An 18674-nucleotide genomic window follows, 5' to 3' on the forward strand; every position below is an offset into this window, starting at 1 on the left:
TCTCCATTTCAACTCTCACCTTTCGCCATCTCATTTCCTTCCTTTCTATATCTCTTACTATCTCTCCATCCCAACTCCCTCCTCTCTCTCCCCAAATAGTAATCAGGGCTCTGTAACACATAGATTAGCGATCGATTGCTAAATGGACTGACCAATCAAGATCAATGTTACACACGCATTCAGTTCAAACTGCTGACCAGGAACCAATCAGAAGTGTTCTCTCATACTTGCGATTCATCGCTAAGCTTTGTGTTACGGACTTACGGCGCCCAGATTCTACATACAAACAAATCAATACGTTGGTGGGAGTCGTTCTCGGTAAAAGGCAGTATTATGTACAAGTTTTATTTAAATATCTCATCTAGGTAGAAATATCCATTCAATCATTCCAAAAAAACATCACTCAAAAGAAGTTCAAAAAGAAGAAGACATCTAATGTCATAAACTATGTACAAGGATTGAAAATCTGAATTCATTGGCTTCACATGGATCATCATTCATCAATAGCCAGTAAAACCTTCAAGGGAGCCAATGAATTGGAATAAAAATGATAATAAAATGGAACATTTACATGGAATGCCGTGTTCTTCAAATTAAAAAAATATATATACATGTATGTAATACATGTACTGTTTAAAGATTGTTGCATTAATTAGATTTAAGGTTTCTATTTTCAGAACCAATAAAATATTTAACAGAATTAAAATTGACGCTACATTATGATTCTGAATCTGAAAAAATCAACAATTTCATTTGACATTTAAATAGAACACTCTATATTACTGTACAGTGGTAATTAAAAAGAGAATTGCAGAATTATGAAGTATACATTTTACATTCCCTAAAAGACTGCCATGTTTTCAGCATTACACCTGACCAAACCCAGCAAAGCATTATGATATTCAACAGTACACGTATCACCAAATATGAATCAATTTTGGCACAACTTCTTAGCATTATGGTTAATCTGCACAGGAAATGATAACAAAGCTTTCTTCATTTTCTTTTTGTTATCAGAAAAAAGGGGAAGCACATAGACATTTTGTGAAAATGTAAACATTATACACCATACAGTAGCCAATGCCATTTCTTCCTCTGGTACTTTTTAAATGGCCATTCAAATACAAAATTTCAGATTAAATTCATTTGCGGCTATTGCACATGCCAAAATCTATGTGATGAAATTACTTGGAATAGAACAAAAGAATTTACCAATGATTTACATTCAGTAAAATGGCCATTGAACACCGAATGAATGATAACATCATGTCTCCCATAATGTCATGTTAATTCTTTGGTATTTGTCATCAAGTACTATTGATCAGCATCAGAATAAATAGCCTTTCTCATGGGTTTCATTGTAAGCATAGTATTACTGACCATACCATTAAAGATACAATGTAAATGCTAGTTTTGGTAACGATATCAAAATGAGTTCGTACAGATTCCAATGAAATGACCACCAAAGTGTCTGTTTGTATAAATAAAACGCATGTGCCAAAGGAATCTGGAAGAAATTGTGTAATTGCTCAGTTAATGTACAAATGTAACTGTACCAGATCTAGATCCTCCATGATATACTGACAATTAAGCTTGTTTTACAGACTTTCTCATGAAATCAGTGTTTACTGCAACTACTGGAATTTCTCTTTAAAGCTGAATATGTGTAATATGCATTGATCAGCTCTTGATCCATTCTAGACCAAGTAGGTTTGAAATAGAGTACTAAAATTATATAATATACTTCATTTTAAGTCAGCTGCCTATAAACACTGAAAAAAATAGTCCCTTATGAGCAATTCCATAAAACGATCCACCCTTTTTGTATGTCCGAATCTTTTCTCAATTTTTTCAAGTTTTACTTAACTTCATAAACTGACCAAGTCAGGGTCCTTTGTGAACATTACACACTGTCAAGAGAACAAGAAATAAGAGACAGAAAATTTCATGAAGGTCCCACATATTGTGAGTCGAATGTACATATTTTATGGAATTGCCCTTATATCCTCATTTTGGCTATATTATTGAAACTTCAAAATTACTTTTCTCATGCAAATTAGCAAATAAACAGATGAATTTCTGTATTGATCTCCATTTGCATGTGTAACTGAGACTGATACATCAATTTTAAAAGGCAAAATGCAGCAATGAAAATACTACTGATGCTGATTTGAAAAATAAGTGCTAATTAAATTGGACTTCACATTGATCAAGAGCAGCACAAAGTGGATTCATTTCATATTGCTAGACAGTTGATGAATTAGCCATTTCCCTTTTTAAAATCTCTTCCTAAAACGGGATGATACATAAATTATGACTCACAACAAATGGCAGTATATGAAACAAAAAATTTGAATTTTTTTTTTTTTTTAGTGTTTCAAAAAGACTTGAGTCATAGCAGACAAAACTTTATGTTCTCAAAAAAAAAGTCATCTCCAATCAAAATACTTTTAAACATTAAACTTAATGATGTAGCGGATCAAAACAATGTTTTCACAGCAAGGTATTTGTATATCCCATGTTGCTCATATTCACACTGTAACCAGTGGGATACAGCACAAGTTTCTTACGATTTCAAAATCAATGGCTAGAAAACTTCTGTTTTGCAAAAATTACATTCCCAGTGAGTAATTTGCAAATTTGATGATAAATAAACTGCAACAGTAATATCTGCCAAACAGTAATACTTACATATAATACAGGCATCAGGGCACTCCATGCTGAATGATCTCTCTCTCTCTCCCCCCCCCCCCCCTATATCTCTCCTCAATCTATTATTACACTATATATCTACAAAGAAACAAAATTATATTTACAACAAAATGTCTAGAACCATGTCATAAAAACCTTGTTCGAAAGATAAAGAAACTGTATCTATAGTAAAGCACCATTTTCAAAGGGCTCTCAAGCGTTTTCCAAAAGTTTGCAAAAATAAAAAAATGGCAACATTCAAATTTTACACAACTAAAATAAGTGTGTAAAACGTGCCCTTACATGTTCGATAGCTTTGCTATATTTCCTGGGGGTCGCTTTTTGTTCGTGAGTAATGTTGATTCTTTAAACTTCTTCTGAACAAAAAGCGACACAAAGAGAACCCGCAAACAATTGGCAAATCTTTAAAAAAAATCTTCTGTTGCATAAATTAGATGTTAGACTTTGACATTTCTTGACATTCAAATCCATACAAAATGTCTCTGAGCCCTGTGAAAACAAGTGCTTTACCATATCAAAATACACTCAAGCATGTCTAAGTGAAAACTTACAAGTCACTTGCATCTAGTCATGTATTTTGTAGGATGTGTTGGAAGCTGTCTTGAAAAGGTCACTTGTAAACCACTTTCCACCAAGGTAACATTCATCAACAGCAACCACATTCTTCTACCCTTGGGTGACCTTTCATGTAGATAGGTTTGGCTATACTGTCATGTCAGATCTTTTACAAATATTAAAATACAAATTCTGATACTATTTTATGGCAGGGTTCCTGAAAGAGGGGTTCTGCTGAATTATTTGATAACATATGGGCTATTAACTCATATCACTTTACTCTTGACTCAAGTTAACAGCACCATTATGGCTCAAAGCAGATAAGCTGAATAGAAATAACCTGAGGAACAGACAACAGAATATTGGACCATTATTTAAACTTGCGTGACTCCAGGAGTGGAGCCGCCATCTTGTCTGTCCTTGCTAAAATACCAAATCAAAAAGACAACAGAAGCGATGAAGAAAAGGATGAGAAGCTGGACCCAGAATGATATACCGCCCTCTTCTTCGACGACAACCTCTGTCTTCCTTGGACTGGTTTGTTGTTCTTGGTCTACTCTCTCCTCTGCTGCTGCTCGACGTCTGGTGGTGGCAGGAGTTTGCCTCCTTGAATGAAAAGAGAGGTGGTCGAAAAAAACGGTTAATACCTCTGTCTGGGATACATGGGTATGCAGGGTGCAACAAACCCACTTGCCTGGGGCAAGTGAAAATGACGTGCAGGCAAGCATTTCTCAAAGTCAATTGCCCGATTGGGCAAGTGGTTGTTTTGGAAATAAAATATCAGTAGACCCTCTAAATTTCAATATCTTTTGGATAATCACAACTACATGTGTCTCTCAGATTATGTCAAACTAGTAAAAAAACAGTGGAAACTGATATAAAATCAGCGCCAATTACCAATAATTTATCACCAGGTACCTCGTTCGAAAAACCGTACCATCGCATCTTACGTTCTATGTGTGCAATGACTGTGCATGCACTACTTGAGCAATTTGCCGATGCAAAAACCACCAAAAGTGGCTAAACTTTCACATTTTGCAAAAATCCATGAAATGGCCATCTATTTTTCCATATTACCTTGAAATTGTTTTGATTTAGTTGGAAACTACTGAAAAAATGAAGAATATTCAGCTCTTTCTTTACTCTGATTTCTGATGATGTTACACTCGGTAAATGTTTTTTATTATTGTGGTCCCACATGTAGACTTTCATGTTGACCAAGTGTAAAACGATCAAAACGATACGATCAACGCTACAACAACATTAAAAAAAAACATGAAAGTCTACATGCGGGACTACAATATAAAAAATATTGACCGAGTGTAACATAAAATGATGCAGAAAAGACAAGAGAGAGGTGAATATTCTTAATTTTCTTGATAGTTTCTAATTCTTAAAGAAAAATCAAGGAAATATGGAAAATAAATGACTATTTCATGATGCAAAATGTGAAATTTCAGCCACTCCACTTTTGATTTTTTTTTCCAACATCATAAAACAATCTTTTTCAGAGTCAATAAAGAGCTGAATATTTTTCACTGGCTTTCTGTATAGTTTCCAACTAAATCAAAATAATTCTAAGGAAATATGGCAAACAGATAACCATTTTGTGGATTTAAAGATGCAAAATATGAAATTTTAGCAACTTTTGGTGAAGGTTTTTTAAACCTTAAATTAAGCCCCATTTATAAATAGTGAATAAACATTCGAAATAAACGAAATGACTCAGGCCTACGTTGCTAAAAATATATTTTCAAATGTGTGTTCTTTCATACTGTACATGATTCTCAATCGTTGTCATTTTGTATGGTATTTTGTAAAAGTGCCATCATAATTATAAAAAAATCATAAAACAAATAGGGCAAGCAGTTTTTTCTATCGGGCAAGCAAATTTTTTCATCACTTGCCCTGTTGGGCAAGTGACAAATTTTTTTTTGTAGAGGCCTTGGAATTTAGGTTTTAGCTCGAGACAAAGAAGAAATATCGGTGAAGAGTCTTAACGCATGGGTACAAGTGATTGAGAATTACTTCAATTTGACAAAGATCATTATTGTTTAGTCTGATTTGATGAATGATTTTTTAATTTTTTCATGAATGATATATGGCTTTATATAAGCAATCGAAAAACAAACAAGAAAAAAGACAAGACAAGAAAATGTAAACTTTCGTAGGGAAATTTGCACATATATTAGACTGAAAAAAATCCTCACAAATACTAGTAACAGAAAACAGACCACTTTCAGGATCTTTAAGGTACAATGTAGGGTAACAGTTTTCCTAAGTAACAGAAATTATGTACTATCCAGCACTAGTTATCAATGTTTGATAGAGTTCAACTGATTCTTAGTATGGGACCATAAATATATAATGAAATTTACACACAAAAAAATAAATAAACTTCTTACTCTCTAGCATCTCCTCGTGCAGATATCCTGGGAGTTTGAATTTCTGAAAACGAGATAAATAGACAAGAGATTATTGAACTAAACAAATATGTGTTATATGTACATACAGCACAAGCTAATGAATGCACTTTATACATGTAGGTTTAAAAGGATAAAAAAATGCAAATTTCAGTGTGTATTATGAACACCAGAGTGAATGTAACCTGCAGTTTATTATGTCCACTAAGACTATCTGTTATTAATATGCAAGATACAACAGTGAAAAAATATTACTTTGTAATAATTTTTTTAAAACATAAATTGCACACACACAAAATGTTTTGATAGTAATGGGAAATCTTCTGATCAGATGATGCTGAATTTTCTGTTTTTTCAGTTTCTTCTTTTTTCCTCTTCATTCAACCTGGTATTTTGTTATTCAATTGATAAGTGTTTCAGATGAACATTTAACAGAAAAATGAAAAACTAAAGAAAATTTCAGAGGTGTCTAGTTTTAAAGAAAACAACATGAATATTGTTAAGTATAAAGACTTAAAATTTGAATTAGGTTGCAGCTGTTTAACATTACAACTTCAATGTTCATTCTTTCTATTATAAAAGGAAATATTATATATATGTGAAGATCCTAGAAATAAAAAAATAAAGTTTGCATGTACAATAAAACAGTTCAAAGTGTAATTTTCTACAAAAAACATGCCATCAGATTATCGATTGATGCATACATTTGTACAATTGAACCAGTCATGCATGTGGAGCGTTGTGGCCCAGTGGATAAGTCTTCTGACTTTGAAACAGAGGGTCGTGGGTTCGAATCCCAGCCATGGCGTAATTTCCTTCAGCAAGAAATTTATCCACATTGTGCTGCACTCGACCCAGGTGAGGTGAATGGGTACCCGGCAGGATTAATTCCTTGAATGCATGAGCGCTGAGAGGCAGCTCGAGCTAAAGCCGGGGTAATAATAATAATAACGCGCCTCGGAATAGAATATTTCTAGATAGATGGCGCTATATAAATGGTCGCATTTCATAAGTTGGGTATGCAAAAAGGGTGGCGTATGAACAATTTTCCACACGGTGCCATGGATAAATTGTTGCTACATCACAGCATCTTGACCAAATTTATTGAGTAATATCTCATTTTGAAGCTAGAACTATAGGCTAAATATATTACTATGAATTAGATCAATACAATATCAGGAACAAAAACTATAGCACATTAAGTTTGAAGTAACAGGGGTGGCGGAGCCGGTGGATGCGGTAAATGATAAAATATTAATTAAACCTAATTAACAACTTACTACAGTATGTAATATGACTGATATCCTCATATTTCTGGGTGTTTTAAAGCAGGGAACAACTAAATGTCATAAAAATTTGACAATTTTGAAAATATGCAGCAATGGAATACATACGTATGTCAGCTCTGATCTGCAACCTTATCAATTAGTAAACCGGAGAGATGTGGTTAATTATCTAATTTGTAATCTTAATTTTTAGTACAATTGCAATTGTATCATTGCAACAAACATTTCTACACATGATGTTGTCATTTTGCCAAGCATACAAATACAGTGACAGGTATTTTGGGGGCAAAAATGTGAAATTAAATACTGTTAATTAATTAGTATAATTAATATGCATAAAATAATAGATAATCATTCGATGTTTGGTACAGATTTAATCATTGATGTTTCAAGATTATAACTGCAAAATACTAGGGTGATCCAATGTTGCATTAACTTTTGACACCATTTTATGTGCAGCAGGTCCAATTTGAGAAAAACACATTTCAAAATTCACATTTACATTGACATCCATGTAATAATTAGCTGTTAATTAGTCATTTTAAGGAAAACTAACGGTATTCGAGACTTAAAACTTTTTAAGTATTTAGAGAATGGTAATAGCTATAACATATCAAAAAATAAAATTTTTGACCATTTTTACCCTGTTCGCGAAATTGGACCACCTTATGACATGCGACCAAATGCCTATTATTATTATCATTATTATTATTATTATGTGATTCATTCCGAAGTTAACCATCATCAACTAGTCTGCAGGCCCAGACCCCAATTGGCACTTTAATAAATAATGTGGTCTCGACAAAATTCTAACTGAAGTTCCGACTTGCTGCACATCACTTAGTTTCACAAGCTGTAAGTGTGAAATTCAATTCAATTGAATAGTCTGAGTGCTCAGACCACTTATGGGAGTCTTGTCAAAACAGGGTGTGTGCTTGGAAATAAATCAATAAAATGAAATGAATTTTGAATGGGATTTGTAAATACAATAACAACTCTAACAATGCACAAGGTTGAAATAGGATATTTATGTCTGTAACAGTGTATTTCAGCAAAGGGAAATGGGCATGTCATGACTAAAAAAGAGGTAACAAATTTATAACAACATTGAATTCTTAATGTCACCAGCAAAGCCCTGAACTTGGTAAAAGTAAGTGAAACAAAGTTGTTAGGATTATGGATAAATGATCTCTCTCTCTCTCTCTCATCTCTTTTTTTTCTTTCTTTCCTCATTCCTTCTTCTTTTTGACCCCTTACCCCTTTTCATACTCCCTCCTCCTCTTTCTAGTTCTTCTTCTTCCTTTTTTTTGAACTTCCTTTTTTTTCTCTTCTTCTTTTTCTTCTTCTGCTTCTCTTCATATTCACCTTCTTTTTCTTCTGCATTTTCTTCCTTTTTATCTCCTTCCTCATATTCCTCATTACTTTTCCCCCATTTCTTTCTCCTTCCCATCCGAATTATCTATTAACTATCCTAATTTATTCTGAATGATCTGGTTTGACCATTATTAGGAATTGCGGTTCAGGTTGTTTGCCCCCCCCCCCCCCTCTTTCATGTGAGTATTTTGTCAACTTTGAATAGATATTCTTGTTTTCTTGATTATTCCCTATTTCCTGTTTGTTTTTGGTATTAATGTACAGTGTATATTGTTACAAATTTCTCACTGGTTTTTAAATATTTATTTCATATGTAATTGTGTATTTAATTGTACTTCTTTGAATTGTCAATAATCCAACTGTCATGGTTGCAATGAATAAATAAATAAATAAAATGGAAAAGAAAGGAATGTAAGGGCCTCCTAGTTTGGCCTTGATTGCTAAAAAGACTCAATATTTAATGACAATCACTGCCTAAAAAAAGTAATAAAACAAATTAATGAACAAATATATATAAATAAATTAATAAATAAACAGATAAAAGTTAATTAATGAATAAATGAAAGAATTAATTCATTCATTATTTAATTAATAAAATGAATAAATTGTGAAAAAAATCTCATGTTTCCACTAATGAATGATGATTATTAACAAATCCAGTTTGACTATCATATTTACCTTCTGGTTCAGAATCACTGAATTCTTCCTCTTCTTCTTCCTCCTCCTCCTCCTCCTCTTCTTCTTCCTCCTCTTGTTTTGGGGGTGGGGCTGGAGGATTTGTCATCAGATTTGCCAACTTCTTTTCATATGCCCCTCTTGTTGAAGCTAAAGCATAATAAACATTTATATTACATATGAACAATGTCATTAGGATTTTATGAAGAGTCTTGAAAATGCATTCTGTGTAAAAATAATCTTTATCCTTTGGTGGTATGGAGAGCCAAAATATTTGATAATCACGTGTGACCCCAGACCTAGTGCATATGAATTTCAAATCCGTCATCAAAATGGGTCTTATAGCAAAATTTTTTATGCATATGTACAACTGTTGTCTCCAGGCATAGAGTAGCTATAAAGTAAGTTATTAGCTAACTAAATATGTAGTAGAAAATGAACTTCATTTGATGATTCCCAGATAAGTGTGACATTGACAGTGCTTTTGGAATTAAATTGGCTGATACACTTCATTTGCTCGCAGGGACTATACATGTATGCAACATGTTTTAGCATGCATGTTCATTGCTATAAAAAACTATTATATTTAAAGCTATGACAAATAAAACACAATTTGAGGCAAGAAGTGTTAGTTTCATTTTAACAAAGATCACCATTAAGTTAAGTTTTAAGATTCATGTTGAAAGCTAATGATGGTGTTTGAAATTTGATATAATTTTTCATCATCTTTGTGTGAAAAGATGCTTTTTATTTAACCCTGTAGTGACATAAGGGCACTTTGACTTCTTTGTAAACTTTAATGCGATGGTTTTTTTTTTTTGGGGGGGGGTAGGGTCGCCCTTTGCGCAGTAGAATTTCTTTACAATTACCTGGACAAGACAACACCCGAAGTGATTTCGTATTTCAGACTGGCCTTTAATAGCTCTCAGTAAATAGAAAAAAATGCTCTTCTAGTAAACAGAACTTTGTAAATGTTGTCTGGTGTAAGTGGTGTTAACAATTTTGGTTTATTTCTCCCTCTTCACCAAGACTAGAATCTGGAGCTACATGTATTTGTGATTTCACCTTCAGTTTGGGTGTTGTCTTTCATGAACCTCAAGGTTATGATAATAGCATCAAGCTTTAATAATTCAACAACCGAAAACATCTGCAGCTGTAATTCATAAAGAATGTTTTTTTTAATTGAATTTGCCTAAAAGCTTAGTTCCCATTTATCTCAATATTGTTGACAATCCTTTCTTTGTGAAATACTGAAATATTCATATCAGCTTGGTGTGACATCATACAGATGTTGAAAGATTTGATAGCAGATGTATTTACCTGTAATAGCTGCTGAAATATTGTAATAGGAGAGTTCATCTCTCAGCTCCCTATCCGTCAAACTTTGAACTGTCTCAAGATTCCTCTCCATCTTCTCATCCTTAACACTCCTCCTTCTTGTCTTTGGCATCTGAAAATAAAACATTTCAAAGTACAAACGTTCAGTAAGGAAAAGTAATACATTTGCAGGATTTCTCACTCATCAACTTAAAACTTGTGATTTGAGTTAAAAGAAAATGCTGAGCAGCACATTTTGTAAAAACTAACAATACAAAGAATTTGATCACATAAGAGGGATCAAGATCAAAGAAAACATTAAAGAACAAGTCCACCCCAACAAAAACTTGATTTGAATAAAAAGAGAAAAATTCAATAAGCATAACACTGAAAATTTCATCAAAATCAGATGTAAAATAAGAAAGTTATGGCATTTTAAATTTTCGCTTATTTTCAACAAAATAGTTATATGAACAAGCCAGTCACATCCAAATTAGAGAGTTGATGACATCACTCACTCACTATTTCTTTTGTATTTTATTATATGAAATATTTTTATTTTCTCGTCATTGTCATGTGAAATGAAGTTTCATTCCTCCCTGAACACGTGGAATTCCATTATTTTAACATTTTGTGCTTCAGGCAAGGAGGTCCTAATCGTCAAATTCGTAAAAATTGAAATATTGTATGATTCAAACAATAAAAAACAAAAGAAATAGTGAGTGAGTGACATCATCGACTCTCTCATTTGGATGTAACTGGCTCGTTCATATAACTATTTTGTTGAAAATAAGCGAAACTTTGAAATGTCATAACTTTCTTATTTTACATCCGATTTTGATGAAATTTTCAGCATTGTGCTTGTCTGATTTTTCTCTATTGATTCAAATCAAAATTTTTCTGAGGTGGACTTGACCTTTAAGCATGACAATACTGGCCATATTGTATAATCAAAGTGATAGTATACAAATAGCGAATAGGCATGAGTGCGATGGTGCGAGATTTCGCATTCGGTGAAAGAAAGATGCTCTAATCAACGAGGCGTTAGCCGAGCTGAATAGAGGGTTTCTTTCACCGAATGCGAAATCTCGCACCATTGCACGAATAAGAATATTCGCTATTTGTGTTGTACAACGCCTCGGAATCTAGCGAAAATATGAAAAAAACAAGAGTTTTTCCCTCCAGTAATCTATGAAAAGGGAGCAAAAATATTGAAAGCGAAAAGCAAAATCCCACAAGCCGGGCCCACAAGCGCAAATGATCTTGGACAGCATTGCGCATTTAGCCAGCGGGCTGTACGCGCATTGTTACCTTATTCAATGAAATCGCATTGTGACGTCACCTCCTAAAGCCGTGCAATGGTACATTTTGGATGGTACGTCTTGGATGGTACGTCTTGTGTGCAACGGTACGAATGTGTGACATTCAGCCTCCCATTTGATCGCGTACAACAAGCTAAGTAGGCGTTGTACAATAACAAATAATCTTCACTTCTACCACAAAATACAAATACAAGGTAGAGTACATGCCCATGTACATGTATGTGGTCAGGAATGATCAAACTTGAAATACAGCTCAATAACCTCAATTTAAAAAAAATTATAGGCCTACTCTTAGTCTATTCGCGCACACACAGAGAAATAAAGCCCCAATGTATTACCATGCTGAGTACCAACACTGTACTTACGGTGAATGCAGAAGTGAGAGACAGGGTCACACAACATTAACCTTAAATTTTGATGCTGCTGGATTGAAACTGCACAAATAATCTGAGTATATCTGTGACTTGTTTCAAGTACTCATGGACAGAAATAGGAAGTGAAACTACTCAAACCAATAATCTACAAGTAAACCCGCAAGACGAACACATGTACAGCACTTGACTAGTGTCCATGGCCCAGCTCACAAAGAGAAAGAGAAATTTCCCAAATTGGGAAAACCCACTCCAACATCTGATATGAAAGTAGTCTGACCTTTCAGACTTTTAACTTAGGGGAAAAATAATGTCAATCATATTTGTGAATAAGTAATCAAAATACTTGCTCCAGTATATGTTCATCTTTTTCTTTCATTTTTTAACTTGAACTTGATCTGTTTACCAGGACAAAATGTATTATAGAAATTCCGAAATAATTGGAAACAATCGGGTTATACCCATTGTAATAGACCACCCCAAAACAGTTGTGGTACATGTATTGGATGAATTTACTGATTTCACATCAAACTTTAATTTGATAAGGTGTTCAATCAAAATAAAATATTAGTGTATATTTGTTGTGATTATATAATTAAGAGAAAGAGAATGGGCTGGAAATTTTCAGGACAATGTAAACAGCTATTTCAAATTTTAAAAAAAAAGAAGAAAAAACATTACCAAGAGAGGGCACTACATTTCAATTCAAATACCTAACGGCTGGAAAAATGCCATATTTAAATTCTAATGGGTCAAAATTTGCATTCAGTGACTACAACATACATGCACGCTTTTGAATTTTGTAATATTTGATGAAATTCTTCTCGACTCTCGAGTATAGTTCACATTAATGCTGACCCATTCCTACAGCTTTAGACAGGCTTTAACAGATTACAATTAAATAATACTGTCAGGTGGCAGGCTGGCCTATACATTCATAACAAGTCAAGAGTTCAGTAATACAAAAAAAGATGCCGCAGTCGCTTACTACTCAGTACTGTATGGATTGCTCTTGGCTACTAGCATTTCTAAAAACTGTCTAACTAAATACCTGTCATGTTTTATATTTTCTTATCAATAAATGAAACAGAAGTTACAAGAAAAAAAACCCACAAAATCTGAAGAAAAAATTGAGACAAAATCATTAGTTAAAAATTAATGAAGGTCTGCTATCATAGACTATATGGAGAATGGGCAGTTTGAGCTGACCCCAGTATAATAAAAGTTTTCATATACCGGTAAATTCTAATAATAGGTCATGACGTCATGGGGAAAAGTCCCTTCCACTGCATGTTAAAGAGACTGTCATTCTTGTAAAAAATAAAAGTAAAATGATTTCAAGGTAAACTTAATATCTGCAGTTGCTACTATGCTACTTCTACTACAAAGTACTACAAATGTTATTACATGTAATGATACATGTACATGTAGCAATCATACCTTAAGCCGTCCGTCCTCTGGTTGCTTGCTTACAAGCATTCATGCTTTCTTAGCAATCAGGTAAAAAAAATCACCACCAATCACCCTGAGGGTCCCTGACAGTTTATTGTAGAAAATTCAACATCAAGCCATCAAGGTGATTGATATCACTGAGAAGGATAATCTCGGGGGGGGGAAGGAATGGGGCACTCACATACATTTGTAGTATGGGGGGCGTGCCGCTTTGATTACACCCCTTTTTTCAGTTCCCTAGATCATACTCCAAATGACAAAATTTATGTTCAAAAGCCGCCCACCCCGCTCACAAGACCCCTTGAACGAAACATCTCAGTTACCCAGCCCTGCCGAAATTGTCCAGCACAAGCTCCACAGTTATAGCTGGACGCACAGATTCACATTCCCTCTATACCATGCCCCTACTAAGGCCTAGCATAGCTGGGGCCCGCATGCACAGCGCTATAATTACCGATATATATAATAGTGCGCACAGTTTACCGCGATCCCATTCCATAGACTCTGTTTTTCACATCGCACGGTATACAGTATTTTTATTTCCCCAAGACCCTGTACAGACGGGCAAGTTGTATTTCACTCTTATAGTCGGTTCCTTAGACCCCTATTTCAGGGTTTTGTGAGGCACACCCACCCCCCCCCCCCCATCCTGTTTATTTCAATTAAAAAAAATTCTCTAAAATACTTCATCTAGACTATAAACTTACACTCAGTGTGATTAAAGTCACAAAGTCACACCAAAGGCAAATTTCATTTCATAACTCAAAAACATATAATTGAAAGCTCTATAGGCTATATGACCAAAGCGACATGCTACTATTAATGGGAGTTATTTATGAGACATTTTGTTCCCATTCACTGACTTCCTGCATGGAAAACATGATTTACGTATTTTTTTGTCAAACTACACTGTACCAAAATATGTAACTTACAAAATCAATGTCTCTCAAATAATGTTCAATAACTTTTTAAGAATATCTAACACATCTTTTGAGACAAAATTTGTTCTGTCCTGGCTATAGTAAACTTCCATATGCACATTGGCTGAAAAGCATGGTTTCATGCACAATTTTAATAATATGCCTACTACCCATTCAATGGAGTCAGTGAACTATACAAAAGTTTGAATTGCAACATGATCATTTAGCTTTCACTAAATTAAATTAATCATAAAAAACAAAATGCCATAACTGTCATTTATTAAATTTTCTTTGATTTTGTAGTAATCATAATTTGCTTACTTCAAAAATTTACTCAAACTATCACGATCAAGAGCCTCAATCATAATGTATACATTAGTTTGATTACAGGAAATTGCACCATTCATTGAAAAAATCTGTTTTCAAACGATTAAAAATATTATAAATCTAAAATAATTTTTCAAAAACGTTTTATTTCTTTTTGCAGGAGTTTATTTCTAACACAATCTATTTCCATTATTTTTTGCTACAACTGGCTGTCCAAACCAGTGTATGCATACTTGGACCAATTTTGAACTTGATCCACCAAAGTCCAATACTTCTTTAGTTCACTCTTGAGTTTGAAGAGAAAGGGAAGACAAGAAGATAGAAATAAAGGGCAGGGAAATGTGGAGAATATTAGGCCTAAGACTAGAGGAACAAAAAGAGAAGAAAAGAAGAAGTCTAAAGTTTAAAAGTATAAACATCATTAAAATTTTTTAATTCAGATAAATATCAACAACAAAATTTATTAACAATGAAAGACACATTGGCATCGGTACAGGGAGTTAAAGCTCATGAAAATGATGCATTAATTTTTTTTAAATTTTTTTCTTTAAGAAAGAGTTTAACACTAAGAGAAACGACAAAGATAATAATATTCTTGTTTTTAGTTAATGAAAATAGGGTCTAATAAAAAGCAAAGGAAAACAAGCCAAGAACGATCATTGAGACAAAATCCAATCCACTGGAAATCGATGAGATCTAACGTTTAATAGGTCTAACCCATCTACATGTATTCACCCAAGGGTTCATTACCATCCTGCCTGTGGGGAATCTACATGTAGGACTATGGCATGCCAATGCTGTACACAGCACACAATTTAAAAAATCATTAAAATATCACTTTTGTGACCCAAAATTCCAATTTCAGTACAGTTGAAATTTATTTTTCATTGGTAACTTGGGGGTAATTTTTGTATTCACCAGAGCGCTCGAAAACTTAAATTTTGGGCATATTTTTGTGTACACCCTCTATTGGTGGAAAGTACATGTAATATGGCAAGAAAATTTTCATTTTTCAATCTCTATTTTTAATCAAGAAAAAATAATTCAAAGAATAAAATTTTCTTAAGAGCCGAGTTATATGATGAATAGTTGTAATGGAACTGGACAGTGTCAAAAAATCAAGCATTTGTCCCAAAGAAAAAGAGAAAATAAACCAAACATTGTCAACCTTATTTCACCACACAGGGAGGAGTAACAGAGAACAAGGTTATATCATAACCTTGTTCATAAGAATGAGTGCCATCTAGATCGAGCTATCTAGCCTCTAGTATACCCAGTTGTTGTGTGTCCGGACGATCAATTTTAGAAAGTCATTTGGAAAAATTTACAAGCGAAGTTTCATCAATTTTTATTACAAAATGTGAGGAAATATTATAAAGAACAAAATAGATGATTACAAGTAATGAATTCATATTTTTAGTGTAATCCACAGACAAAAAGAAGGCTTCAAAAAGATAAAGTGTCTGGACACCCGACCCCCTAGTCCCCTACTACTACTACTAGCTTTAGCAAAGCGGTCTAGCAACATGTCTAGACTCTAGGCTCGGCCACTCCTTCAATGAACAAGGTTATGATATAACCTTGTTCTCAGTTACATATCCATGTGTGGCAAAATAAGGGTGGCAATTTTGGCTTATTTAGGTATTTTCTCTTTTTCTATGGGACAAATCTTGATTTTCTTACACTGTCAGTTGCCAATACAGCTATTTATCATTATAACTTGGCTCTTATGTAAATTTGATTCTTTGAATTATTTTTTCTTGATTAAAAATAGAGATTGAAAAATGAAAATTTTCTTGCCATATTACATGTACTTTCCACCAATAGAGGGCATACACAAAAATATGCCCAAAATTCAAGGTTTTGAGCGCTCTGGTGAATACAAAAATTATTCCCAACTTACTAATGAAAAATAAACTGTAACTGTATGGAAATTAGTAATTTTGGTCACAAAAGTGATATTTTAATGCTTTTTTAAAGTGTGTGCTATGTACAGCATTGGCATACCACTCATTCAATGAACAAGGTTATGATATAACCTTGTTCTCACTTATATCTCCATGTGTGGCAAAATTAGGGTGGCAATGTTTGGCTTATTTTCTCTTTTTCTGTGGGGCAAATGCTTGATTTTTTTACACTGAAAGTTTCCATTACACCTATTATTCATACAACTTGACTCTTATTTAAATTTGATTCTTTAAATTATTTTTTTCTTAATTAAAAATAGATATCAAAAAATGAAAATTTTCTTGCCATATTACTTTCCACCAATAGAGGGCGTACAAAAAAATATGCCCAAAATTCAAGTTTTTGAGCGCTCTGGTGAATACAAAAATTATTCTTAAGTTACTAATGAAAAATAAATTGCAACTGTATGGAAATTAGTAATTTTGGGTCACAAAAGTGATATTTTAATGACTTTTTAAAGTGTGTGCTCTTTACAACATTGGCATACCATAGTCCTACCTGTAGATTCCCCACAGACAGGGTGGTAGCAGTGAACAAGTGTGGCATACCATAGTCTAGACCAAAAGCTTCAGTCTCTGTATTTTGGTTGTTCCGCTGAACTGCATTGGTGAATGGGGATTATAGTAAAATGTCAGAAATTGTTGAATAAATCCCCAGAAACGACGGTTATTCCTGTCTAACCAAAGTCCTACCTGTAGATTCCCCACACAGGCAGGATGGTTGCAGTGAACAAGTGGGCTCGGCTAAGTAGATCTACTAGGCTAAGTAGATCTACTAGGCTCTGTCCATTCCAAACACATGACAAAATTGAACAACAAATGTAATCAAACACACTCACGTATATGACAGAGTTTCGTGTTTCAGACATCCACCTCATTCAATTAATCAGCAGTGTCAGTGAAACAGCATTTAAAAACAACCCCAATCTCAACTCAAGAAACATCATTCATCAACAACCAAACTTCCAAGAAGAGGTTTTTTTTTAAATTTTATATGGTCAGTTCCCCCATGTCTGCGCGGTCTCCCAAGTCTGTGCACCCGCGTATCTGCGCGGTCTCCCAAGTCTGTGCACCCGCGTATCTGCGCGATTCTAGTAAAAGAATATACGCAACGAACACAAACTTTGCACATTCATAAAAAATCCGACTCAAAATGGTGGAAAAATAATGAATTCAGGGCATTTCATGTGACGGTCTCAAAATGCGGCCTTTTGTCATCAAAATTCCCGAATCGTGTGCAAAGTGAAACGTGCGCAGACATGGGGTACCATTTTTTTTTCAATCTGAAAATGACTGCTCGAGGTTTTATCCAAGAAAATCATATATTTCTTTCAAATTTTTATGAGATATTTGGCACACTAACTCATTATGATGTAAGGAACATTATCAACTTAAAGATTTTTTGAAATAAGAAGAAATTCAAGTTAAATCTTAACTCAAATTGTTAGGTGCGCAGACTTGGGAAGTTGGGGCCCACCATCATACTTATTTTGTTATTTTGGGTGGCTGTCGCTAAACCGATTTCTACCTGGTCCGGGTATCTGTTCGCACATTATAGAGGTTTATGAAACAACAATATTAAGTATGGTATACCTGTTTCGATTTTGACACAGGTTCTGTCTCTTCATCACTTGAAAACTCTGACCGCTTGACTTGAGATTTCACCGGTGCTCTCCTCGGAGTCGCCCGCCTGGCTCTCTGGGTACGCGACGCCTTGACAGTGCTCTCAAAAAGCTGCACATATTCCGCTTTCCTTGCATCTTTTGGAGCTTCAACACCTAGCTTTTTAAGCTGAGCTTTAAGCTGGCTGATGGTCAGCTTTGCTGGGTTTCCCACTGTGGTCGACATGCCGGTATCCAAAAATAAAAAAAATACTGAATAGCTAAAATAAAATACAAAATCTGTTTCTTGTTGTTGGTATTTGACAATCGAGCAAGCCCGCGCGCATTTTCAGAAGACTTCCGACGTCACAT

At 34.1% G+C, this 18674-nt stretch overlaps 1 protein-coding gene across 1 annotated transcript; it reads right to left on the minus strand.

The window, feature by feature from the left end:
* Positions 1–319: 319 nt before the first annotated feature.
* LOC121411081 (nucleolin-like) lies at positions 320–18653 on the minus strand. Its single transcript, XM_041603581.1, has 5 exons — positions 18295–18653; positions 10346–10475; positions 9029–9175; positions 5673–5715; positions 320–3873 (listed from the first exon to the last, which is right to left on the minus strand). The coding sequence occupies exons 1-5, from the start codon at positions 18547–18549 to the stop codon at positions 3642–3644; spliced, it is 807 nt and encodes a 268-aa protein (XP_041459515.1). The 5' UTR covers positions 18550–18653; the 3' UTR covers positions 320–3641.
* Between the last annotated feature and the right edge of the window lie 21 nt (positions 18654–18674).

This window comes from Lytechinus variegatus, chromosome 3, assembly GCF_018143015.1.
Source record: "Lytechinus variegatus isolate NC3 chromosome 3, Lvar_3.0, whole genome shotgun sequence".
NCBI classification, from domain to species: Eukaryota; Metazoa; Echinodermata; class Echinoidea; order Temnopleuroida; family Toxopneustidae; genus Lytechinus; species Lytechinus variegatus.

What these genes read in the sequence shown, in the direction of transcription:
- LOC121411081 (XM_041603581.1), bottom strand. Translation starts at nt 18,549, where the DNA reads ATGTCGACCACAGTGGGAAACCCAGCAAAGCTGACCATCAGCCAGCTT. An exon ending in CTGTGTCAAAATCGAAACAG is followed by an intron (nt 10,476 to 18,294) that starts GTATACCATACT and finishes TTTTATTTTCAG; the next exon opens with ATGCCAAAGACAAGAAGGAG. An exon ending in GCACGAGGAGATGCTAGAGA is followed by an intron (nt 3,874 to 5,672) that starts GTAAGAAGTTTA and finishes TTTTCATTCAAG; the next exon opens with GAGGCAAACTCCTGCCACCA.